Source organism: Mrakia frigida (assembly GCF_051309035.1).
Source record: "Mrakia frigida strain ATCC 22029 unplaced genomic scaffold BDY24scaffold_3, whole genome shotgun sequence".
Taxonomy (NCBI): Eukaryota; Fungi; Basidiomycota; class Tremellomycetes; order Cystofilobasidiales; family Mrakiaceae; genus Mrakia; species Mrakia frigida.
Window position 1 is genome coordinate 1,052,120 of NW_027481278.1, and position 22,548 is coordinate 1,074,667.

At 54.1% G+C, this 22,548-nt stretch overlaps 10 protein-coding genes across 10 annotated transcripts; 5 read left to right on the forward strand and 5 right to left on the reverse strand.

The window, feature by feature from the left end:
- Nucleotides 1-224: 224 nt before the first annotated feature.
- Nucleotides 225-789, forward strand: BDY24DRAFT_438392 (uncharacterized protein; the record flags this gene model as incomplete). Its single annotated transcript, XM_076644353.1, has 2 exons — nt 225-444; nt 550-789. Coding segments are annotated over exons 1-2 (378 nt in total), but the record flags the coding sequence as incomplete, so codon positions are not given.
- A 325-nt stretch (nt 790-1,114) lies between these two features.
- BDY24DRAFT_377432 (peroxiredoxin-like family protein) lies at nt 1,115-4,997 on the reverse strand. Its single transcript, XM_076638774.1, has 7 exons — nt 3,314-4,997; nt 3,165-3,215; nt 3,075-3,085; nt 2,772-2,991; nt 2,588-2,692; nt 2,437-2,519; nt 1,115-2,365 (listed from the first exon to the last, which is right to left on the reverse strand). The coding sequence occupies exons 1-7, from the start codon at nt 4,839-4,841 to the stop codon at nt 1,337-1,339; spliced, it is 3,027 nt and encodes a 1,008-aa protein (XP_076500472.1). The 5' UTR covers nt 4,842-4,997; the 3' UTR covers nt 1,115-1,336.
- Nucleotides 4,998-6,058: 1,061 nt separating this feature from the next.
- On the reverse strand, nt 6,059-8,264 carry BDY24DRAFT_377438 (uncharacterized protein). Its single transcript, XM_076638775.1, has 11 exons — nt 8,178-8,264; nt 8,043-8,066; nt 7,880-7,979; nt 7,753-7,803; nt 7,365-7,662; nt 7,263-7,281; nt 7,088-7,182; nt 6,940-6,994; nt 6,728-6,850; nt 6,297-6,638; nt 6,059-6,218 (listed from the first exon to the last, which is right to left on the reverse strand). Exons 1-11 carry the CDS (start codon nt 8,229-8,231, stop codon nt 6,204-6,206), a joined length of 1,176 nt encoding a protein of 391 aa, XP_076500473.1. The 5' UTR covers nt 8,232-8,264; the 3' UTR covers nt 6,059-6,203.
- A 55-nt stretch (nt 8,265-8,319) lies between these two features.
- ISC1 (inositol phosphosphingolipid phospholipase) lies at nt 8,320-10,968 on the forward strand. Its single transcript, XM_076638776.1, has 8 exons — nt 8,320-8,373; nt 8,440-8,482; nt 8,574-8,707; nt 8,795-8,975; nt 9,102-9,218; nt 9,309-9,474; nt 9,568-10,141; nt 10,240-10,968. The coding sequence occupies exons 1-8, from the start codon at nt 8,327-8,329 to the stop codon at nt 10,472-10,474; spliced, it is 1,497 nt and encodes a 498-aa protein (XP_076500474.1). The 5' UTR covers nt 8,320-8,326; the 3' UTR covers nt 10,475-10,968.
- Nucleotides 10,604-12,710, reverse strand: BDY24DRAFT_165958 (uncharacterized protein). The gene is made up of 8 exons (XM_076636209.1): nt 12,195-12,710; nt 11,898-12,098; nt 11,717-11,825; nt 11,458-11,645; nt 11,276-11,377; nt 11,192-11,202; nt 10,985-11,111; nt 10,604-10,910 (listed from the first exon to the last, which is right to left on the reverse strand). Exons 1-8 carry the CDS (start codon nt 12,343-12,345, stop codon nt 10,702-10,704), a joined length of 1,098 nt encoding a protein of 365 aa, XP_076500475.1. The 5' UTR covers nt 12,346-12,710; the 3' UTR covers nt 10,604-10,701.
- IMP3 (snoRNA-binding rRNA-processing protein IMP3) lies at nt 12,581-14,007 on the reverse strand. The gene is made up of 7 exons (XM_076636208.1): nt 13,953-14,007; nt 13,821-13,885; nt 13,702-13,734; nt 13,551-13,594; nt 13,234-13,474; nt 12,914-13,063; nt 12,581-12,800 (listed from the first exon to the last, which is right to left on the reverse strand). The coding sequence occupies exons 2-7, from the start codon at nt 13,875-13,877 to the stop codon at nt 12,777-12,779; spliced, it is 549 nt and encodes a 182-aa protein (XP_076500476.1). The 5' UTR covers nt 13,878-13,885; nt 13,953-14,007; the 3' UTR covers nt 12,581-12,776.
- Nucleotides 14,008-14,067: 60 nt separating this feature from the next.
- BDY24DRAFT_377449 (uncharacterized protein) lies at nt 14,068-15,685 on the forward strand. The gene is made up of 4 exons (XM_076638777.1): nt 14,068-14,489; nt 14,601-14,923; nt 15,154-15,222; nt 15,356-15,685. Exons 1-4 carry the CDS (start codon nt 14,126-14,128, stop codon nt 15,575-15,577), a joined length of 978 nt encoding a protein of 325 aa, XP_076500477.1. The 5' UTR covers nt 14,068-14,125; the 3' UTR covers nt 15,578-15,685.
- Nucleotides 15,686-15,758: 73 nt separating this feature from the next.
- Nucleotides 15,759-18,523, forward strand: BDY24DRAFT_166016 (DNA polymerase subunit Cdc27). Its single transcript, XM_076636210.1, has 9 exons — nt 15,759-15,878; nt 15,964-16,019; nt 16,104-16,300; nt 16,410-16,480; nt 16,580-16,885; nt 17,008-17,350; nt 17,483-17,782; nt 17,876-17,911; nt 18,043-18,523. The coding sequence occupies exons 1-9, from the start codon at nt 15,825-15,827 to the stop codon at nt 18,264-18,266; spliced, it is 1,587 nt and encodes a 528-aa protein (XP_076500478.1). The 5' UTR covers nt 15,759-15,824; the 3' UTR covers nt 18,267-18,523.
- On the reverse strand, nt 18,355-21,134 carry BDY24DRAFT_377459 (uncharacterized protein). Its single transcript, XM_076638778.1, has 9 exons — nt 21,075-21,134; nt 20,504-21,012; nt 20,249-20,421; nt 19,899-20,165; nt 19,510-19,774; nt 19,366-19,400; nt 19,268-19,274; nt 19,170-19,179; nt 18,355-19,071 (listed from the first exon to the last, which is right to left on the reverse strand). The coding sequence occupies exons 1-9, from the start codon at nt 21,086-21,088 to the stop codon at nt 18,816-18,818; spliced, it is 1,536 nt and encodes a 511-aa protein (XP_076500479.1). The 5' UTR covers nt 21,089-21,134; the 3' UTR covers nt 18,355-18,815.
- A 231-nt stretch (nt 21,135-21,365) lies between these two features.
- On the forward strand, nt 21,366-22,341 carry BDY24DRAFT_377461 (NUDIX hydrolase). The gene is made up of 3 exons (XM_076638779.1): nt 21,366-21,491; nt 21,627-21,701; nt 21,787-22,341. The coding sequence occupies exons 1-3, from the start codon at nt 21,380-21,382 to the stop codon at nt 22,131-22,133; spliced, it is 534 nt and encodes a 177-aa protein (XP_076500480.1). The 5' UTR covers nt 21,366-21,379; the 3' UTR covers nt 22,134-22,341.
- Nucleotides 22,342-22,548: the final 207 nt, after the last annotated feature.

Here is a 22,548-nt window from a genome sequence, read left to right on the forward strand (position 1 = left end):
TTGAACGCGTCTGACTTTTTTCTGCTTCCATCATGCAGGATATACAGAGATCTTTTCTGACTGACGCACCACAACATCCCTCTACCAGAATCAATGAATCTTTTCGGCGAGAAAGATAGGCAACACGAAGAGAGATAACGAACGGTCTATCACCCTGCACTCGGCGAGGAGGGTTGAGCTCACCAAGATCTCATTCTTTGTCTTTCTCTCCTCCAACGACGAGAAGCAGAGAAGAAGAAACCGTTCTTCCTTCATCAAGTCTCCCATCTATTCTCTCAGCCATTCGATCGTAGATTCAGATCAGCGATGAGCTTCCCCTCCCTCCTCTCAACCATCTCGTTTGCTCACCTCCGAGGAGCTCGACCTTCAGCTTCCTCCCTCTCCTTCGCTCGCTCGTTCTCGACATCCAACGCCTCGTTGGGTCTCATCTTTGGATCTTCATCTGTAAGTCAGCTTGAAGAATCGCTCTTATCTCTACAGACCCTCACTTGGGAAAACTCGAGCTGATTCTGTTGTATCCTTGCCCGCCTTTGACTCGTTCTCGTTCAGCCCTTCATCTCCTCCTCCCCTCCTTCGACTCGTCCTCTCGCTCAACAGCCTCCCTCGCCCTCAAGATCCTACCACTCCTACCCCAGATGCAACCTCAGCTCACCCTCCCAACCCTCCCTCGCTCGTCTCAGCTCGAGCTCTCCTCCGTCACCACCTCCTCGAAGCAGCTCATCCTCTCCTCCGACCCCTCCTCGTCCTCCTCGCTACATCCCTCCTCCTCCTCCGAAGCACAAACCATGGGCTCTTCCTAAAGGCTCTGGCAAAAGGACTCGGTCGGACTTCGAGCGCATGGAAGAACTGCAGGAAAAGGAGTGGGAGCTCCGTACGAAGCTGAAGAGGCTCAATGCTTCTTTTCCTTCGTCCACGCCGCCGCTTCAAGGCTGCGAGTTTGGATAGCAGTCTCCTTCGGAACTAGACTGACCGTAAGTTGGGTACGAGCTCGTCTGATCTAGACTACTCCCACTGTAGTCGTATCTCTCGATCTCGTCGCCTTCCTTGATCGCTATCCCGCGCATCTCCTTTCGATCTTCACTCTCCCCACTCCTCTCCTTCAAGACGTTCGGAGTGAGAAACACGAAGCTTGATAGATAGATAACGGCGAGAGCAGGAAGCGATAAATTACCGAAACTCGAAGGCGAGAAGATATAAAGTAGAGAGAAGCAAAGAGACGAAATGCCGAACGAGATCAATCAAAACCAAGTGTACAAGAAACGAGACCGAAAGGATAAGACCGAGAGCACTAGAGAACGAGAGAATACAAATCTACAAAGATAGGGCCGAGATGGTATTAAACAGAAGAAGTAGCAACGACTCTAAACTCTCCAAACTCCTCGAGACCCACCGACTGGACGCGACCCTCCACCTCCCCCTTGTCGAGGACTCGGTCGTCGAACTCGTACGATGAATCCTCCGACTCTCCTCCATCGCCCTCCGCCTCTTCCTCCTCCCTAGAGTTCCTCCTCGAGAGCGAGCTCGTGTCCGAAGCAGGAGCCTGGACGTGAGAAACCTCCTCCGTCGGAGCCCTCAACCTCGACTCGGTCGCGTACGATCCGACCTTCGAGGGCTCCCTCAAGGAGTGTTCGTTGGGAAACCTCATAGTCCTGGGGGAGGAGGATCGGTATCGGCTGGCGTTGGAGTCGAGACTGGGTTGAGGGGAGAGGTTGAGGGAAAAGGAGAGAGGGTCTCCGAGGTCGACGATGGGAGAGGGTTCGGCGGTTTCCGTTCGAGTTCGAGAAGGGGATCGGCCGTAGAGATGAGGGGAAGCGTAGGGGTGGGAACGGGAGCGATCGGGGGTGGATGGGGAATGAGGAGCGTGAGTGGGAGGAGTTGGGAAACCGAAGGTTGCTGAGGAGGGAAGAGGTTCGTTGGAAGAGGCCAGCGCGGCCGTTGCGAGCTCTGAGGTGGAAGGTCTTCGAGGTTGATCCAAGTCGAAGGTTTCCTCCTCCTCGAGAGCGATGCCGGAGAGGTGATGTCGAAGGGAGTAAGGAGCAGGGACGGTGTCGGCGGATCCTCTCCTCGCCTCGACGACGTTCGACTGTCTCCTCACCGACGACTTGAGCGACCTTCCATCCTCGCTCCCGCTGTCCTCGTGGATCGTTTCTCTGATCGTCTCGGCTTCCGGATTGTAGAGCCTTCCTCGTCGTCGTTCCTCCCTCCAGGTCCTCATCCTCTCGAGCTCTCCGTCACGAGCGACCTTCCATCCGAGTCGGTCGAGATCCAAGTCGCCTCCAGTCCAGTTAGCCGTTGCTGGAGGAGCAGGAGCACCAGGAGGTCGTGGTCGACGAGATCCGACGACTCCAGCGTGAGCGAGAGCGATCTGAAAGGATCAAGAAGAAGAAGAAAGGTCAGAACGACGCGGAGACGCAGAAGGGAAAAGGCGGAACGAACCTTGATCGACGCGTGTCCTCGGGTGTTGTGCATTCGATGAGTGTAGTGAGCAGCAAGACCAGGTCCGAGAACAAACTCTCCGCCTGAAAAAGGAGAGATGAAGATCAGTTCGTCGTCTCAGCGCTGAGGAAACTCGAAAAAACAACCTCACCAAGCTGCGTGAAATGCCCCGGACTGAGCGTGACTCCCTTCCTTCCCATCTTCCCAAGGTTCCTAGCAACCATGAGGGTTCCACCGAGGGTTCCATGTTGGACGTCTTGTGGACGAAGAAGGAACGAGCAAAGGTCAGGACGGGAAAACGAACGACGCGTCGAGAGAGAAGGAATCCGACTCACAATCTCCCTTCTCTTCCTCCTTCCCACCATCCCCGGTCTGCCTCGTCATTCCCAGAGCTCGGTAAAGCTCGAGAGTAGGATCGGTGTAGACCTCGAAGGGGCATTCGAAGATCTTGTCCTTGTAAGAGTGGACAACTTTGGGAGAACCGTTTCCGATGATGATGAGTTTGGCTCCGGCTCGCTCGAGAGCTTCGGGCTGGACGTCTCGGACGATGGAGTACTGTGGGAGAGAGAAAGAAGTGGTTAGAAGAGGTGAAAGAGGAAAGGGGAGGGCGAGGGGATGAGAGCGGGAAAAAGACGCACGACGAAATCGGCTGACAGAACGAAGGAGAGCAGAGCGGAGGCGATCAGTTTGAGTTCGAGAAAGGCAGTAGGATGAGGGAAGATACTCACAGCAGAGAGGACAGTACCAGTGTCGAATAAAGACGACGATAGTTCGTTGATCTGAAGCGAGAACGAGCGAAATGGTTCAGCCCTCCCACCCTTCGGCCTCGTCTCCCTCCTCTGAACCGTCCCAAGAAGCTACGAAACCAAAGACTCACCCTTGATCAAATCCCCAAACATATGACTCTTCCCATCCCCGTCAATCACCTGGAACAGACTGGCCTCGAACATCTCCCTCGCACTGGGCCTCGCGTCCGGATCGAACCTCTCGTCCTCCCTCCTCAACCTCTCCTTCTTCTCCTTCTTCCCCTCCTTGTCCTTCCCCTTCATCTTCAAACTCTCCTTCTCTCCCAACCCAGTCTTCCTCCGATCCCTCCTCTCGATAGCGTTGAGTTCCGACGAAAGATCCCAGGAAGTAGGAGCGAGGTTGCAGACTCCTCCGGACGTCGACGAGCACTGAGTTGCGACGGAGGGACGACGCTCGAGCGTGCTGGCGGTGGTGGGTCGAGACGTTGATTTGGATTTGGACGGAGAAGAAGGAGGGAGGGTAGCGAAGGGAACGGAGGTAGGAGGAGTGAGGTCGGTGAGAGCGTAGGAGTCGAACGCGGAGGGAATCCGGTCGGCCCAAGGGTCGCCTTCTTCGAACTCGTCGAGCCCGTCGGGAGCGGCTGGTTGGTGAGTGGGTGTTCGAGTCCTCTGTTTCCCGAACGACGAGCTTGAGGGAGATGGGGAGAGAGGAGCTATAGCTGAACCGATATTCTGAGACTGGATCGACGACGATCCCCCTCCTCCTCCTCCGAAAGCATTCTTCGACGACGAGGCTGAACCAGGCCGACTTGGTGAGCTCTTCTTCCCTCTGAGAGCTGAGAAGAAGCCTTTGGTGTGCTTCTCCTTCTCGGGCTCGGAGGGAGGAGTGAGAGGAAGTCCGGTAGGAGTGACGGGTCGAGAGGAGGAAGGCGAGGAAGCTCGAACGTATCTGGAACGAGCGAGAGCTCGAAGGGCTGGTTGAGCTGGGAGGGTTGAGGTTGGAGTGTTGGAAGATGTGGATAGAGGAGATTGGGAGGAGGAGAGAGGTGAGAAGAGGGAGTTGAGGTTCGGCGAGGGGTGAGAGGAAGAGGTAAGGAGAGCTTGAGGAGGAGGTTTCGAGGGAGGAACGAAAGGTTGCTGCTGCTGAGAGTTGTTGCTCGTCCTCGGCGACCTTTGACCGCTAGTCCTTCCTCGAGTTTGACCTTGAGGCGACGAGGAGGCGGAAGGATAGTGTGCTGCTGAGGGAGGAGCGGATCCGGTGATGTTTTCGGAGGGAGGATCGACTGGGAGAACCAACATCGATGTCGAGGGTTCGCTTTCGTTGGAAGAAGTGGACGAACGACTGTTGATCTCCTCCTGAATCGAGATATCCTCTAGGGAAGCTGATAAAGCAGGACTTGGTTTCCGAGAGGAGGAGGACCGACGATGTTCAGGGTCGAATCCGGCGGCGAAGGACGAGGGAGGAGGTTGAAGCGAAGAGGAGGAGGAGTGATGTTGAGCTGCTGCCTGAGTCGAATGGATCGGGAAGACGAAGGCTCCGTTGGAAGGAAAGGCGTAGGACGAGGTATCGGGGATTCGGGAAGTGAAAGAAGAAGGGGAGGAGTGGGTGGAGGAGGAAGGAGAACCAGAGGAAGCTCTCCCGCTCTGGACGAGAGACATTTCCGGAGGGCAATGAGGGGAGGAGAAGGAGGGGGGGGGTTGGGTAGATTGCTTCCCCGTTGACCGAACGAGATGGCCGTTTGAAGATTTGAGGACGAGGGAACGAAACGAGAGGGTAGGTGGGAGTACAAGACGATGGATACCTTTCGATGTGAGTGTTTAGGAGAGACGAAAGGAGGAGGAGGAACCCAAGGGAAGAGACCCTGGCCGACCTGAAGCAGCCGACCGATGATCGAGATTAGAGTGATCGACATCTCGCCGAGACCCGTTTGGCTCTAAATTTTCATCTCCCTGCCTCCACCCGACGAAAGAAGGGCATCGAGACATTCTTCCTCGGTAGTCTACTTCTGCAGATTTTCAACGAATTTCTCTCTCTAACGAGGGAGGAAAATCGCTTCCAACGCGTCACTCCCCCTCCCCGCCGTCGCTAGAGTGTTTTCTAGCCGAAACCACCCTCAAAGCCCTCAAAAGCGGAGGTGTCGATCCCACGCGTTTCCATGGAACATCTGAGAAGGGTCTGAGTTCGAGAAGAAGCATGGAGCCCGGACGGAGAAGGTTGTAGAGAGAAGAGAGAGACGGAGGACGCGTCGCAAGGGACAGCTCGTTTGCTTGATCTTGTTGGTTTGAGATCCGACACTCTCGGCCAGGCTCTTGAGTCGATCCTCAGACGTATCTTCGGTCCGACAGTGAAGATCCGGCGCTGAGGGATCGATCCAGCAGGTTTCCCTTGGTCCATTTGTGACCAAACAAGTTTTGACGCGTCGCGCGACTGCATCCGTCGAAACGACCCGAGCGTGGCGGCGAGTCTCGAACAGCGGTGGTGGAGGCGAACTCCTAACGGCGTGAGGTGTTGAGCAGCACACTAATAAAACTGAAGAGAAAGAAAACGGGCAAAGCGAAATGATTCGAGTCGATGCGAAGGAAACATCGTGGACGTGGACAAGAGTTGCTGAAAAACCGGTCGTTCACTCCATCTCGTTCTCCCCTTCGTTCAAGGTTGTGGATAAACCTCCCATGCTCTCGAAGGGACACTAACTGGGAACAAAGTGGAGGTTGTAGAAAGGCAAGAGGTGGCCGTGAGAGGGAGTAGAAACGGCGTTGGATCGAGCGGAGAAAGGTATCGAAGACGAAGAAGGCAGAAGCATGGGTAGAAGATCGAAATGGGTACTGGTGAGAAGGTTGTAAATAATTGAGCTAAGAGAGACGGCAGACATAGGGTATGGGACACTGACGCAAGAAAGAAGGAGAAGAAGGAGAGACGCGTCAGTTAAGCCGGCGTTTCTCTTTGAAGAGGCAAAAGTCTGGAAATACGACTTACTGTAGGTACAAAGGGAGCACGAGAATGATAGAGAGGGCACCTCCTTATTCGGTAAAGGTCTGAAAAGCGATCGCAGAGTCAGCGTCGCGTCAGTTTCGACTCTGCGTTCCCTCCGCTCTCGACGAATGAAGACTCACCAGCACAACCTTCCCACCCTTCCCAACCTCTACCATCTTCACAAACGCGCTGAGCGTCCAGTGTGCGTCATTCCCAGCGTTATGGAACTTCTCTGCTTCCTCGAATCCCAAATCGGCAACCATCGTTTCCAACGACCTTTTCTCCGTCTTGGTTCCAGCCGTCTTGATCACGCTCTCGTACATTCCCTTCGTATCCAGCGCAAAGACCTTCTTCGCCGGTCCCTCGGAGGGTTTGGGTGGCGAAGGAAGGTGGGAGGGAGAGAGGAGGTTGATTTGCATCGTCGAGATGTCGATGGACGAGAGGGAGAGGTAGGAGAGGTCGGAGGTGGTGTCGTGGAAGATCTGTTGACGAAGACGAGGATGGAGTGGGTTAGTGAATCGAAGAAGGGCGGAAGGAAAGGAAGACCGAGAGAGGCAGTGAGTGAACGGACGAGGTAGAGCGGTCCTCCACCTTCCTCGGACGAGAACGACGACCACTTCTCGACGAGATCCTTGAGGGCTGAACGGAAGAGAGGAAGAGTTCTGATCCTTTCTGATGTCCCAAAGCGGTAGTACTGGGCGGTCGTCGAATGAGTGTTAAGAGGGAGAGGTCAAGTTGGGAAGACGCGTCGCTCGAGATCAAGAACGAAGGTTGAGGACTCACGTCGGTGTTATTGGGAACGTATTTGCCATTTCGGTAGCGTTTGTAGTCTTCCGCACTGCATTTTAAAGCATCAAGAGGAGGTCGGTTCGGTCAGCAACGTGTTCGAACGTTGACGTCGTCGAAAAAGAAGAGACGCGACTCAGCTCACATCAGATGGCCCTCCTCCCTCATTTCCTCGACTCCTCCAGACCCATCCTTCATAGGAACCCATCGAACACCAGCGTATCCCCATTCAGTGACGATCTGAGCGGGAAAAGAAAGAGGGCGAGTCTTTCAGGACAGCGAGGCGAACGATGAGAAGAAACGAGCGAGAGCCGACTCACGCTGTGATCCATCTCCCAACTGTCGAACATAAAGCAACAACAGGTCAGTGCCAGATCCTACCTTCCCTACCTCGAGGACTTGACACAACGAAAGAAACTCACCTCTCGAAATCAACCGCCAAAAACACTCCTCCTCCTCCCTTCTTCGCCGTGTCCCACCTCCCTCGAATCTCCTCCAACTCCCTCTGGACATCCGTCATCCTCGACTCGGGGGTTCCCTTCTTGATGCGTTTGTTCGACTTGTCCAGGTCGCGTAGAACCCTACGAAGGGAGAGTTGGTCTCGGAGGATGATAGGTTCGACTGCCTTCATTTCGTCGGCGTGGATCAGGTAGGCGAAGGAAGGGAGGGAGATGAGAACGTCGACCATTCCACTTTGGTAGAGGTAGTAGCGGATGAACTCTGAAAGTTGGAGAGGGAAGTTGTGAGTTGAGGTCGAAGGGGAAGAAGACGAGAGAGAGGGAGTGAGGGAGAGAGCGTGATTGAACTGACCGAGCTGTTTCGAAGACAGGAGGAAGCGTTTGTGTCCGTTTGGCCATTCTCCTGCAAGGTCCAAGTAAAGAGGAAGATCAGCTTCGTGTCCCTGGAGCAGATCGGACCACGAGAAGCAGAAACGAACCGATGAAGAGCTCGAGACCATCCGCTCCAGGGAGGCGAAGAGGACAGTCGACGTCCGTCAAGGCTTCAGCGTTCAGAAAAGCTCTGAGAGGTTGAAGTTGCTAGAGAAGGAAAGTTCAGGTTAAGCCGAAGTGATCTCCGAAAGAGGCAGGGGAAATTCTCACATCGTCAGGCAAGTGTTTGGGCCACTGGAGGGTGGAGATGGGGAAGGGAGGAAGGGAGCGGGTAGAAGGAGCGAAGGTCAATCGACGTTTGAAGCTCTAGCAGACGGTCAGAAACGCAGAGGTCGTCGTACTCACTTCAAAGATGATGTCTGTGTATCGATAGTATCCATGGTAAGTGATTTCGGCCATTTTTTTGAAGATCTGAAGGTGGAGAGACTGAAGTGGTTGGAGGGAAAGGAGTGTGAGCTCACCCAAATTCAAGTCTTCTTGAGGTCGCAACGACGATGAGCTCCTCTCCTGCAGAACTCCAAATATTGAGCTTGAACTGCTGGTGAGTTCAGCTTCACCCCCATTGTTACCTCTCGTGGCCTAGACTGACCTCTTTTTCGCGTTGTAGGGCGCTCAAGCCTGTCTCCAAGTTCAGACACGAGAGGATCCGTGTGAGCTCCTCCTTCCCTTCCTCCCTCTGCCCTTTCCTCGCTGTCCTTTCTTCACGTCGAGGCTGACTCCGACCTCTTCTGAGCTTTGCAGGCTATAGCAGACGTCCTCGCTTCTTCGCCTCAGTACGACCTCGTCGTTCTGCAGGAGATCTGGGTTCACGAAGACTTCGACCACGTCCGAGATCGAGTTCGATCCGTCCTCCCCTTCACAAAGTTCTTCTTCACGTCAGTCTTCTCCTTGTATGCTCTCAGATCGAGATGGAGATAGTATAGCTCTTGACTGACTTTCATCTTAAATTCGTCTTGCTGCAGGGGAGCTCTCGGATCAGGTCTCGCCATCCTCTCTCGTCATCCCCTCCTCTCTTCCCTCACGATCCCTTACCATCTCACAGGCCGCCCTCTAGGGTTCGGAGATTTCTTCGTCAACAAAGCTGCTGGTAGCATCGTGATAGAGCATCCTAGTTTGGGAGAGGTTGAGGTTTTCACCACTCATGTACGTCTCTCCCTCGTGTGTTTGGCCCTTCGAGCTCGAGCTCGAGCTCAGAGCTCGTCGTCCAATCCTCTTCGCCCTCGAGCTGACCGTTTCTTCGTCCCATCTTTGTCGGTTTCTGTGTGCTAGATGCACGCTGGAGGTCCTGAGGGATACGAGCTAGGGAACTCGTACAGATCGAGTCAAGCCTGGAGGTTGTCGAACGAAATTCGGAGGGCTTCTTCTCAAGGTCGATACGTCATCATCGTGAGCTTTCTTCTGAAGATTTTCACTTCGCATTTTTCTACAAGGGATAGAGACGAAACTAACGTGTTGTTTTTGGCTTCTCTCGCTCAGGGAGGAGACTTCAACGTTCAATCCGACGAGCTCCCGTACGACATTCTTCGAGACCATGGAGCCGTTGTGGACGCCTGGAAGGAGTCTCATTCTGATGGACCTGACCACGAAGGATCATGCTCGAATGCTAGGGAAGGTATGGAGGTCGACGGAATGACGGTAGACTGTGAGTCGAAGTCTTCGTTCGGCTTTCTTCTCTTCGTTCTCGACGCGTCGAAACTGACGCGTCTTACTCGCTTTGTTCTCACTCGAATCTCAGCTCCGCTTAACACCTGGACAGCAGGCAAGAACATCCCTCCCGAAGTTCAACGGAAGTTCGGCAAACGACTTGACTACATCTTTCATCGAGGTCCGACCCTTCCATCTCGCTACTCCTCCCTCCTCGACGACCTCCTCCCTTCCACCTCCTCCTCCTCTTCAACACCACCTCACCACCTCCTCTTCCCCACCTTGAAATGCGTAGAATCCGAAGTCGTCCTCGATCAGCTCGTCCCCGGTCATGATTTTTCCTACTCAGATCACTTCGGTCTTCGAGCCAAGTTCATCATCGTTCCTCCTCCTTCCTCAACCAACACCAAAACCAACTCTCATACAGACCTCTACGACCCGTCTTCGTCGACTCAACAACAGCCCTATGCAACGGAGGATTCAAGAGGGGAATCCCCGTCGTCGTCGACGGGCTCAGGAGGGTCAGCTTCGTCGTCGACTCCCTTACGGACGTTCATCTCCCTTTCTCAAACTCAAAACACTCTCACAAAGCTGCATACCCTCGTTAGGCATCACCGGATCGTCCATGCTCCTCAGGCAAAGTCGATGTTCTATCTGGTCCCTTGGTTCGTTCGCTTGCCGCGTCCATCTTTCTCTCTCTTCTCTCTCTCTCCTCCTCCGTTCTTCGTCGCTGACCTTCTTCCCTTCTCGATCTGCTTCACAGTGCCCTCCTCCTCCTTCTAGCTCTCACAACCTCCTCCGCCTTTCTCCCCTCCGCCTTCTTCTCACCCATCTTCGCCTTCGCTGGAGGACTCGTCGGGTTCGGAGGATGCGTGGCATTGATCGTGGGCTTCGTCTGGGGCCGGTGGGAGGCAAACGGGCTTAGGAGGGTGGAGGAGGAGGTGGAGGAAGAGCTGGTGAGGTTGGGTGGGTCGGGAGGAGGAAGGAGCTCTGGTTGAGAAGGGGGAGGGAGGAGGCGTCGTTTCGTTCAATTCGAGGGACGGAGAGTTCGGGAAGCTGATAGATAGGTAGTTTAACACGATGCTCGTAGGTAAATCGATCGAGTTTGAAAGATTCTCGTCGAATGCTCAAATCTCTTCCTTTCGAACGACGTGTCCCACATCGTAAACCGCATAAAGATCCAAACCCCCAAAATCAACCGTCCAACCCTTCCAGTTCGTCAAGCTCAAACCTCCAACCAGTCCGCAACCCTCCTCACATCCTTCTCCATCCCACCCCCTCTCACCTCCTTCCCCATCAAACTCTTCCCTCTCTTCACAAACTTTCCCCATCCCGGCTTGTCCATCGTCAACTCCCCCTCGGACCAGACGACCTTCCCTCGAACGAGCGTGTGGCGAGGCCAGTTGGTGAAGAGGTGGTCTTCGTAGGGTGTGTCTGGAGGAAACAAGGGCAGAGGGGGGAGTAAGAAAAGAGACGGGACAGAAAGGAAGAGGAATTAAGAGACGAACAATCAACAGAGTGGTGGAGCATGTCGTTTTTGAGTCTGAAAGGATCGAGAGCGTTCTTGGGCCACCAGATGGTGATATCGGCGTCGGAACCGGGTTGGAGAGTTCCTTTGTGAGGGTAGAGACCGTACTGAACGAGAAGAAAAAGAGAGAACGGGTCAAACGCGTCTTCGAGGTCGAGATGAACGAAGAGTCGGGACGAGAACTCACCAGCTTCGCGACTGAATGCGAAAATGAAGTGTTGAGAAGTGAGTTTGGAGCATGGGAAAGGAGGGAAGAAGGAGAGAGACTCACCGTTTGTGCTCGTGACCTCGACAAACTTCTCCGGCGTGATCCTCCCCTTCTCGACTCCATCGGAGAAGAGGAGAGGGAGACGAGTTTCGATTCCAGGACAGCCTGGTAGATCACAACAGTAAAAAGAACGGTTCAGCTACATCGAACACAACTGAGGAGGAGAAAAGAGAGGGGGAACGCACCGTTGGGAATGTACTTGAAGTTCCCCTTCTTCTCCTTCTCCTTCGACGACCCGTCCTTCTCCCCTCCGCTCGTCCCATTCGTCTCAGCAACTCCAGCAGTAAGTCCGAGCATCTTCCCTCTCTTGTCGTCGTAGATGTAAGGACAGTGATCACTCGAGAAGATTTGGAAGGTGCCGTTTCGAAGACCTCTGGAAAGGGAGAAAAAAAACGACGCGACGAGGTCAGACTTGAAAGGGAGGGAAGAGAAAGACGAACTCACCTCCAAATAGCCTCCTGATCAGTCCCATCCGGACCTGGTGGAGGCGAACAGACGTGTTTCGAGTTCTCGAAAACGTTCGGAGGAGCGAAGCGTGTGAGATCGTCGTGCGCTGGAACGGAACGATTCGGTTTCGAAAGTCAGCTCGTCCTCAGACCGAGACGATCCGTGTGAGAGAACTCACTGAGGAACAGGTACTGAGGACACGTCTCTCCCATGATCGGTAGATCCCTCCCTTGAGCGTCTCGAATCGCCAGAGCTGCTCCTCCAGCGGAAACGTGAACGAGAACGAGAGGACTTTGGACGAGTTCGGCTAGGACGATGGCTCGACTGGCTGCTTCTGCTTCGACGATCTGAGGACGGGAGTGGGTGTGATGGATTGGGTCTGGAGGGACGATGCGATTCGGTTGTCAGTAGGAGCACGGAAAGCGGCACGTCTCCTCCTTCATCGACGAAGAAAAAGAGAGTCGTTCGAACTCACCCGTCATCCCCTGCTTCTCCAATTTCTCCGTCAACCACTCGATGATATCGCCATTTTCCGCATGCAGCAAGATCGTCACTCCATGCTTCCTCCCAGCGATCATCACGTCCAAGATCTGAGAGTCGGAGAGGGCGAGGTCCTGGTAAGTCATAAACAGCTTGACGCTGGTCTTATCTCCCCTTCCTCCTTTCCTTGGACTCACCCTCTTCCGCTCGCAGAAACAACCAGCCCGTTCTTCACCAACAGGTCAAAATTCTTCCCTCCTGTACTGTCGTCGCTCAGAAGGTCTGCGTTGAAGGAGGACGAGGTCATGATGGTTGGAGGGGAAGGAGGAGGCCGAGAGTGTTCTGGGCAAGAACGAGGTTTCAGGAAAGATCGAGCGCGGACGCCGAAAGCAACGTGGTCGAGAACAAGAAGAGGAAAAAATGATGAGATAAAGATGATGGTGTTGGTGTGTAGGGTGTAGAAGTACAAGCAGACGGGTAAGGGTATAAAGGGTTTGAGAGGAGGGTATGCGAAGAAAGATGGGAGGGGAGGGGACGGAGCGACGCGAGGAGTACGAGAGGATGGACGGGAAGGGTTCTAGAGAAGGTCGAAGTCGTCCAGCTGCGATTCCAAACCGAGTAATAAACGAAACGACGATAGAAGTTCATGGTCAGAAACCTGAACATCAAAAAGGAACGAAGGGAGAAGAGAGACGAGAAAAGCGCTCGACTCACCTCGTCGTTGTAAGTCATCACCGTCCTCTTGACCTTGCTGGTATCGACCCAGGTGACGAAATCCTCCATGGATCGGGTGACGAGGTAGGCTGGATCGTTCACGGCTTGAGGTCCGACTCGGATGTGGCCTTGTTCGATGAGCTTGACGGCCTGAGGGACGAAAAAGCGAAAGAAGAGAGAGGGTGAGGTTTGAAACGCGTTTTCGAACGAAGATAGGAAGAAAAATCGCTCGAGCTCCCTGTCTTCTCCTTTCCTACCCACCAACAACCCAACCCTCAAACGATTCTGACACAAAGACAGAGAGGGCTTGCAAGACTCACCGACGAAACCGTCTCCGCCATCCTCATCCTACACGCCACGACGGCCAACCTCCTCCTACAGAACCCCGAGACGGTAACCTTGTGCTCCACGTCCGACATCTTGCTCTCGAGGTTGATGAGACCCATGTCGTAGAGTTTGCTCAGTACCTGGCCTTCCATTTCGGAGCGGTAAGGGTCCGCGGCGGGGAGGAGGGACAGGCGGTGGGCGAGTCCTCGAAGGGAGCCGGCGAGTTTGTTGTACCTGGTGAGAAGGAAGCGGGAAGTGTTGGTGAGTTTAGAGAGATAAGAAGTAAGGTAGTAGGGCATATGGGTCGCACTTGTGGTAGTCTTCTCGATCTTGGATGTGGTAGCGTCGCATGACCTGAGAGAAGGAAGAGAGAAGGGAAGGAAGGAAAGGAAAGGTGAGCTTTGAGCTGAGCTCGATTCTAAAGAGCTCTAGAAGGAGAATAAGGAGAGATAAGGACGAACCTTGACTTCTCGGAGGTTGGAATCTTGCTTGTACTATAAGTAGGCCCCATAAAAGAGCAGGGATGAGCTTCTTCGCTCGACAAGGGAGCTCGACGAAAGAAAGGAAGGAAGGGACTGACGTTCAAGAAGTCGACCTTCTTCAACAGCTTCTTCTCGTGAAATTTCAGTTCACGCATCTTGAGTTCTGCAGACAAAGTTGAAGGTTAGCCTTTGAACTATACTCCCAAAGAAGAAGATAGAGATTTGCTCACGAGTTTCGGAAGGAGGGAAGGGAGTGGTTGTTTGAGGTCAAGGAAAGTTCCTCAGCCCAAAAAGCCTTTCCCAAATTCTTGTTCTTCCCTCCCTTTCTCTTCTCTCCCTCTCTCCCAACGCCCATCAACCCTTTTTTCGCACTACTGCTCTTCTCTTCTTCTTCTCTCAAACCATGCCCTCCCGTTCCACTAACCTCAACGCTCCCTCCAACAACGCTCCGACCAAGAAGTCGAAACCCGATAAGAGGAAACGAGCTGCCGACGCTGCTGCCGCTGAAGCTGCTGCTCCCAAGAAGGTCAAGGTCGTCGTAGAAGAGGAGAAGCCTACCGAGTCGTCCAACGGAGGAGAGCCTTCGGGATCGACTCTGGCTGTGGAGGGAGAGGGAGAGGGAGAAGCGTCGACGTCTGAGCTGCCCAAGAAGGAGAAGAAGGAGGTCGCTGCTGTTCCTTCGAAGCCAACAAAGGTTAACGGAGAGTTCCTGCCTTCCAAGGAGGATATAGAACAGGATAAGGAGATCAGTGAAGGTGCTCGATTAGGTAAGTAACAACTTTCTTATTCTGTCTTCGTCTCTTGTCTCTTGCACGTTTCCTACGGCCGCCCTGACGAGCTCACCTCCCTCCCCTCCCTCCCCTCTACCTCCCTCCCAGCTCTCCTCTACGCGACCCTCTACCTCCGCTTCAACCCTTCCCCCGTCTACCGCCCCGTCCCTACCAAACCTTCCAAATCCATGAAGTCCAACCACCCTCTCCCCGCCGACCCCTGGGCCGCCCAGCACCAGAATCCTCTGTTCCAATCCGACTTCACTCCTCCCGACGCGGCGTTCGAGTTGACGGCCAAGCAGTACGCGGATAAGAAGAAGGCGTTCAGGGATGGGAAGGCCAAGAAGGGGGATGGAGTGACCGGGGAGAGGTGGAAGTTCAACAAGGCCAGGGAGGGCTGGTTGGGGAGGTGGGTTTGTGAGGAGGGACAGGTGAGTTTTTTGGGGCTTTTTGGATGGATTTTTGAGCTCTTGGAGGCTGAGAGTACAGTGGTTGGGGAGATTGGGTTGAGATAGGATGGGAGGAAGAAGAGGAGGATGGGGAGGTGGTGGAATTTCTGGAGAGACGCGTCGAGATCTCGTCTCGTCTCATTTCCTCGTACAATTCACGACCCACACCTCTCGAACTAACCTTTCTTCCTCTCTGTGCTCATTCTCACCAGCTCCCAACCCGCTACTTTAACACCGCCTTTGCCTACCTGACAAGCGTGAAAGCTCCTGCTGCTCGAGAGGTTCGTCGCTCTCCCTCCCTCTCTCTCTTTCTTCCCTTTCCTCCCACTCCCTCCTCCCTCTTGCGCACCCACCTCCACCCATCCACCCAAACTGACATAACTCTCGTCCTAATTTTTTGAATTCTTCACCCAGTCCCTCGCCGAAACGGCCACCACCGCTCTCGCCGTGGTCGACAACGAGGAGAAGCAGCGTCGAGCGAAGAAGGTGCTGAAGATGCTGGGGAAGCCGGTGGAGGGAGATGAGAGCGAGGAGGAAGCTGAGGAGGAAGTTGAGGAGGGAGAAGGTGCTGAGGGAGAGGATGCTGAGGAGGAGGAGAGTGGGGAGGAGGAAGAGGAGGACGAAGACGACGAGTAAGATCTTAAATGACGAACCTTACACGCCTTTCTGTAAATCTGTGAACCGTCTGAGTTGTGCTATGGCAGCTTTCTCAATCAGGGCCTTCGAAAGAGAAAGAACGAAATTGAAAACTTGAACGACAGGACTCGTCGCCTTGACAGCCGAATCGAGCTCGCGACTTTCGAGGCTCGAAGCTCGAGCTCCTTCCTCTCTCCAGCCGTCACCCTCCACCCTTTCCCTTTCAGCTCTCTCTCTCTCTTCAGCGATGGACGAGACTCAGGACTTCCTCCAACGATGGATTGGTCAAGATCTCAAGACGGTGAGTCTTCTGCCTTCGAGCTTCGTTTCGTTTCTTTCACTCCAAAGCTCACGCGCGTCCTTCCCTTCCCTCCCTTCCCCTAAAGATGACCTTTCGACTGCTCTCTCGCGAGCGTGGCATCAACGTTAACGAGGCTAAGACGTAATATCATCTTCTCCCTCTCTCCTGCTCGAACAAAATCCAAAGCTCACTCGCTTTCTCTTTGGTTTCAACGACATGATTCAGTCAACTCGCTAACTTCCATTCCTCCAACCCTTCCTCCTGCCATCCCACTTGGATCCTCACTGGAACTCTGCTTCCTCCCCCTTCGGATGCGATGGACGTAGACGAGCAGGATGCTTCTCAAGGTGCTGGAGAAGACGAGGGAGGGAAGGCAACGACGAGAATGGGAGTGGTTTTGTGCACGGAGGAGGATGTCGAAGGTGAGCTTTGGACTTTCCTTCCTTCCTTCCTTCCCTTTCTTTTGTTCTCTCGCTCAAGGCTCGAGCTGATCTTTTGGCTTGCTTTGTTTGCGTTTTCGTGTGTATGAAGAGAAGAAAGCCCTCTTCATCCAAGCTACTCTCTCTCAGCACGTTTACTCTCTTGCTCCAGGGATCCTTCGCGTTCGTTTCCCCTTCCTTCTCCTCCTCTCCCTTTCCCTTCCTTCAGCTCACCTTCTCCTCCCTCCCTCCCTCCCTCTCTCTCTCTTCGCTTCCTTCCAGGACCCGAGTACCCTCATCGCCCCTTCCAACCTCCTCCGCTCACATCCCAAGTACTACCGTCCAGCCATCTACGGAACTTCGGTCTCTCCATCCATCGCCTCGACGAGCTCAACTTCAGCAGTCGCGTCCACCTCGTCGTCGAAGAAGGTCGCCGCTGTCGTTCCTGAAGTCAAGGGCAAAGGGAAGGAGAAGGAGAAGGAAGCTGCTCCTACTGCTCCGGATAAACTGAAGCCTGCTAAGAAGATGGTAGCTGGGACGTTGGACTTTAGTAAGAATCTGTCGAAGGAGCAGAAGGAGGAGAAGAAGGTGAGCTTCGTCGTTTTTTTTGTTTTTCTTCCCTCTTTTCGCTTTGGTTCTCGAGCTCGCTAGCTCGAAAACTCGAACTCATTAAACTGACCTCTTCGCTCTTTATTCGCCTTGCTCCAAAGACGACCCTCAAACGAAAATCCTCCCCAACAGGCGGATCCTCCAAATCCACCACCGTCAACGTCTCCAAACCAGCTCCTCCTCCTCCTCCTCCTTCGCCTCCCGTCGCCAAATCCTCCTTCAAAGCCAAACCCAAATCTCGAGTCGTTCTCTCCGAGGACGAGGACGAGGAGGAGATCGTTTTTAAGCCCAAGAAGAAGCAGATGAACCAGGCCGAGATCGATGCGGAGTTGAAAGGGTTGGAGGAGATGATGTGGGACGATATGGACGTGGATGAGAACGGGGAGGATAAGGTTGTGGAGGAGAAGGGGAAGGGGAAGGGGAAGGCTGTTGCTGCTTCGACTTGTGAGTTTCGACGACATCGTTCGGAGCGAGGGAAGAGGAGAGAGGGAGGGAGGGAGAGGAGTCGAAGCTGACTCGTTCTTTCTTCCTTCGGGTTAGCTGGCTCGTCGAAAACGAAGGAAATCGCCGTTTCAGACAGTTCCGACATCGAGGAGGAAGCCCAACCTGTCGTCGGGAAACCCAAGAAGAAGCTCGTGCCCAACTTTAAGCCCAACTTCAAGACCAAGAAGGTCGCTATCGATTCGGAGGACGAGAAGGACGACGAGGACGAGGACGCGTCGGGGACGAGTAGTTCGAAGGCGAAGAAGCCTGCTGCTGCTGCTGCGAAGGAGAAGAAGGCGAAGAAGGAGGAGAAGAGGGACGAGCAGGGTCGGCTGAGGAAGGTGAGGAGGGTGGTGAAGACGGTGAAGGGGAAGAATGCGAGAGGGTACGAGGGTGAGTCCTTGCCTCCGAGCTCTGATCTTCCGAACGGACGTGAAGATCGGTTCGATACTGATCGTGACCCGTTATTTCGCTCTCCTCATTCAGTTGAGCAAGATGTCTCGGAACAGGAATCCTACTACAGTTCGTCTCGTCCCTCCCTCTCTCTCCTCCTCTCCTTCGTCGCGTCGACTCCCACGCTCACACCCTGCCTTCCCTCCTCTCTGCTCCCCTTTCTTCCTTCCTTCTCTCAACTACCCTCTACCCTTCCACAGCCTCCGACGAAGAAGCCCCCGCTCCAGCACCTACCAAATCGAAACCCAAACCCAAACCCAAACCCTCGACTTCAACCTCCTCGACGGCGACGACCACCGCCAACGACGAGAAGAAGGAGAAGGAGAAGGAGAAGAAGCCTCTGGCGAAACCGAAACCAGCGCCTGTTGCGAAGAAGCCGCCGACGGGTCAGACTTCGATCGGGAGCTTCTTTTCGAAGAAGTGAGGAGGTGTTTCTGTTTTGTTAGGGTCTCTCTACGATACACCATGGTTGCTTTGTTCTCGAGACTAAAACGAACTGCAAATCCCACGACAAAAAAAAAGGGCTTAGATACAGAACTGAGCTGCCCTTGAAGTAGGTCGCTGTCGTGACGCTCTCGAGCTTAAACCGAAGGGAGAAAGAAGTGAGCTCGACGAGCTCAAGAAGCAAGCCAGCGAAGTACAATCTGCGTGCGATACATATAAGAAAAAGTAGATAGTTGATAAACAAATAAACGCGGGTAGACGCAGCTCTAGAGAACGAACAGCTGCATCGAACGAACGAAAGAACGAAGAGCGTTTGATTCGAAGTCAGTTCCAAGCTCGAGGACGCGTCTCTCCGCCTCTCTTTCGTTCTCCGAACGACCCCCAGACTGAGAACTCACCTCTCCCTCCCCACTCGTCTTCCTCTCCTTCAACAACTTTTTCGCTCGTCCGTACCTGTCAAAACCCAGCAACCCCAGTCAGCACCCTCCCTCTTATCATCCTCTCCGTCCCTCTTTCTTTCTTTCGCAACTCACCACCTCTCCCCTCCCTCCACCAAAACCCTCACCCTCTCCCTCATCTCCTCCTCCCTCATATGCTCCGGTACGAACCTCCCTTCCATAGGGTTGTCCATCGCACTCTGAACGGCATCGAGGAACCCCTGCTTGTCCGAGCGATGAACGTTGTACACGAACGGAGGGTCGAAGAACCGAAGGGCGTTTTGTTGGGAGTACCATTGGGTGCGGTCGAGAGGGGAGTCGGAGGAGTAGGAGAGGATGGGGTTGATGCTTTGGGAAGGAGGGGAAGGGGAGAGGAGGGACGGTAGGTGTGAGTTGGAGGGCGGGAAGAAAGGCGGGGAGAAGGGAACAGGAAAGGGACGACGAACAAGGGTACGCCTGAGAGAATTGACGAAAAGGACGAAGGATAGGTTAGAGGGACCAAGTGATAATATTAGGACGCAATAAGGAGGAAGGGAGAGCGAACCGAGACACTGTGCGAAGAGAAGAGGTCGAAAAGTCAGCTCGAGAACGAGACGAATCGGAATCGGACGCGATCTCAGGCGAGGAAGCAATGGCACTCACAAGAGCATCATACGGCGAAGGCGAAAGTGGTGGATCTGCATCAATGAAGCAAAACCGAGCCCAACTCAACGCGTCAGTCCGAACCAACCCAACCCCTTCCGCGTCGTCTCTCTCTCTCCCCTTCAAAAAAAAAGAAAAACTCACCTCCCACCCCAACCAGCACCACCCCCTCCCCAACAGTCTTCAAGAACTCCTCCTGAGGCAAGCTACTCCCCAGCCACGTGATTGCCTTCGGAATCACCGTCGTCTTGTCGTGGATACACGCCGAAAGCAACGTCAGGTTGAATCGATCGACGGTGGACTCGAGGATGTCGTCCGACCAGGCGTATTGAGAGTTGGAGAAGAACCACGAGTGTTTGGCGAAGAGGAAGGCTTGAGGTTTTCGTTCGGAGGGAGGGAGGTAGGGGTTCTGGAAGAAAACGAGGAAGGAAGTGAGCGAGAGGGTTAGGACGAGACGCGTCGAGCTCGGATCACACGTGAAAAAACCTCAGAGATCCAAGGAAAGCGAGAAAGGAGGACGAGAAAGAGCTCACCTTCATACAAACATCCTCTATCGAGTACCCGAGATAGAAGTTGTTCGTCCTATCCTCCAGCTTCCCCGCCCCGACGGCTCCTCTCCAGCCTGATTGGAACGCTCCGGACCAGCTCTTGAGCAGAGTCTCCAGTTTCGCTCGTCCTCCGGATCCGAAAGGAGTAGCGTCTTCGAGAGAAGGGCCCGAGAGGTGGTAAGGTTCGGGAGAGAGCGTCCAGGAGGGTCCGAGAGGGTTCTGGGGGTCGCTCCAGAAATGGAACGCGAAGACCTGAGAAGAGAGAACGAGTGAGTCGAAGAAGGAGAGGAGGTTACGAGGTAGTGAAAGGGAAAGGAGAGAGAACAGAGACGTACCTTCCAAGCTGGGATCCCGCCTCGTAGGAAGGGAGTGATGTCCGACGACGACGCGTCGAGGTGATCCTCGTCGTCTCGTCTCTCCGCATCCCTTCGAGCGTCCTCTTCGGTTCTGGTGCACCCTTTAGTATCCGCTAAGCACTCGAACGATTGAGGAGGTTCCACGATCACCACTGAAAACCCACGAAAATGTCAACAAACCGCTCGAGAACAAGACGCGTTGGCTCTCTCTCCCCTGCTCTCGTTCCAACTCACCTTTCACAAACTCTCCCAGCACCTCATAGAACCTCCTCGTCTCCCGCAACCCCATCGTAAACAAGACCGAATAGCCCAAAGCCTTCGCGCTCCTCAGCACACTGGCCGCCCAAACTGCCTCGCCTCCAGTCCATCCTCCGAACTCTGCTCCTTCGAAATCCAGCGCTGAGAGGAGGATCACGTTCGTTTGACCTTGTTTACAGAACTCTCGATTCGAAGAGACGCATTGAGAGAGGGAAGTAAGGGTTGCGAGGTTGTGGGATTGAGGTGAAGTTGAGTTGGAGTTGGAGTTGGAGGAGGAGAGGTTGAGATGGTCGAGGATCCGAGGTAAGGGAGGAAGAGCGTGAGGGTGATGAGCCGGGTGGGAAGGTGATTGAGGAGAGGAGGGAGGAGGGATGAGATGGAGAGGGGTTGGAAGGATGGGGTGGGAGGGGAGGAGGAGGGATCCGGAGCCGAAGAGGAGGAGGAGGAAGGAAGGGGGGAGGAGGAGGAAGAGAGTCGTTCGTCGTCTGGCAGGGAGAGGAAGGTTTTTAGCTTCGTGGTTACTAGAGATTTAAGAGCTCAGATTCACCTTATACAAACCATTTCCCCCTTCGAGTAGACGTAGCAAAGGGAAAGAAAGAAGGAAGGTCGACGTTTGAAGTTGACCTTTTGTTCAGCCCTCCGTTGAGCTTCCTTCTTCGGCGCCCTTCCGAAAATGAACAACGGACCCGGACTCAAATCTATTCATCCCGAAAATTAATACTTCCTCAGCCTCATCCATCAACCTCTTCTTCGAAATCTTCATCCTGCCCGATTTTGACTCCGAACTCTCCGAACGTCATCCTCCTCCTTCGTTCGTTTCGTTCTCCTCCCAACTCTCACCTTCCTTCAAACATGTCCCCCTCCTCCCAATCGCTCCGAGTCGTATGCGTCGCGATCCCTTACAACCCCAACACGGACGAGATCCTCATGGTCTCCTCTAGGAAACATCCTTTGCTTTGGATTCGTGCGTTCTTCCTCTCGAACGGAGGAGGAGTCGAAGCTCGAGCTGACCTCCCTTCCTTCCTTCGCTTCGTCTTCGTTTCTCACTCTCTTCTCCTTCGCTCTCTTCGTCCCTATGTTTTTTTAATGGTTTCTAAAGTCCCCAAAGGAGGATGGGAGCATAAACTGAACGAATCCCTAGCGGAAGCGGCTCGTAGAGAAGCAGGAGAGGAAGGTTCGTTCTCGTCGTCGTCTCGTCGTCGTCGTCTCCTCTCCTCTCCCGTCCTCCTTTCTAACCCTCTTCTCTCTTCTTTTTGCAGCCGGCATCATCTCCCGACCGTTCCCCTCCTCTCCCTCTCCACCAACCCTCCCGCTCCTGACCACCTCGGACGCCAAAACGCTGTATCACTTCTTCCCGCTCGAGGTCAGCTCCCTCGCGACGACGTTCTTGGAAGTCGACGAGCGGAGGAGGGAGTGGGTCAGTTGGGAGGAAGCGAAGAGGAGGGTTGGGGAGTGGGCGGCGTTGGGGGAGAAGAAGCACAAGGAGAAGAAACATGAGGGAGAAGAGAAAAGACGAAGGAAGATGGAGTTGGAGGAAGGGTTGGACGCTTGGAGGGTTTGGAGGGATGGAGGAGGAGGTGCGGGTGAGCAGGAGATGGAGGTATAGATAGCTGGTGCAAAGTTTGAACTGAGTGAGAGAGAAGGAGAGAGGAAGGGAGAACGAGGCGAGACGAGAGGACGAGAGAAAGGACGGACGCGTCTCGCCTCTCTCGCTTTCCTGTTCTCGGTTCTACGAGCTCATAAATTTGCCCCCGAATAGACATAGACTTACCATGGTCCAGTTTTGCGCTTGATCAAGCGGTATCGACCCGGGAAGGAACAACCTGCGAGTCGGGACGCGTCTCTTTCCCTCTCTCCTTTCGTTCCGCAAGCAAGCGAGCAGCGTAGCGATTCATACCCATCAAGCAAGCAAATCCGATTCAAAGCATACTAACCTAAGCAGAAGGGTAACTATATCAGACGAGGTATCAATTATCAAAACGAAATCTCATGAAGTAGTCCGAAACGAGAGCGACCGAATC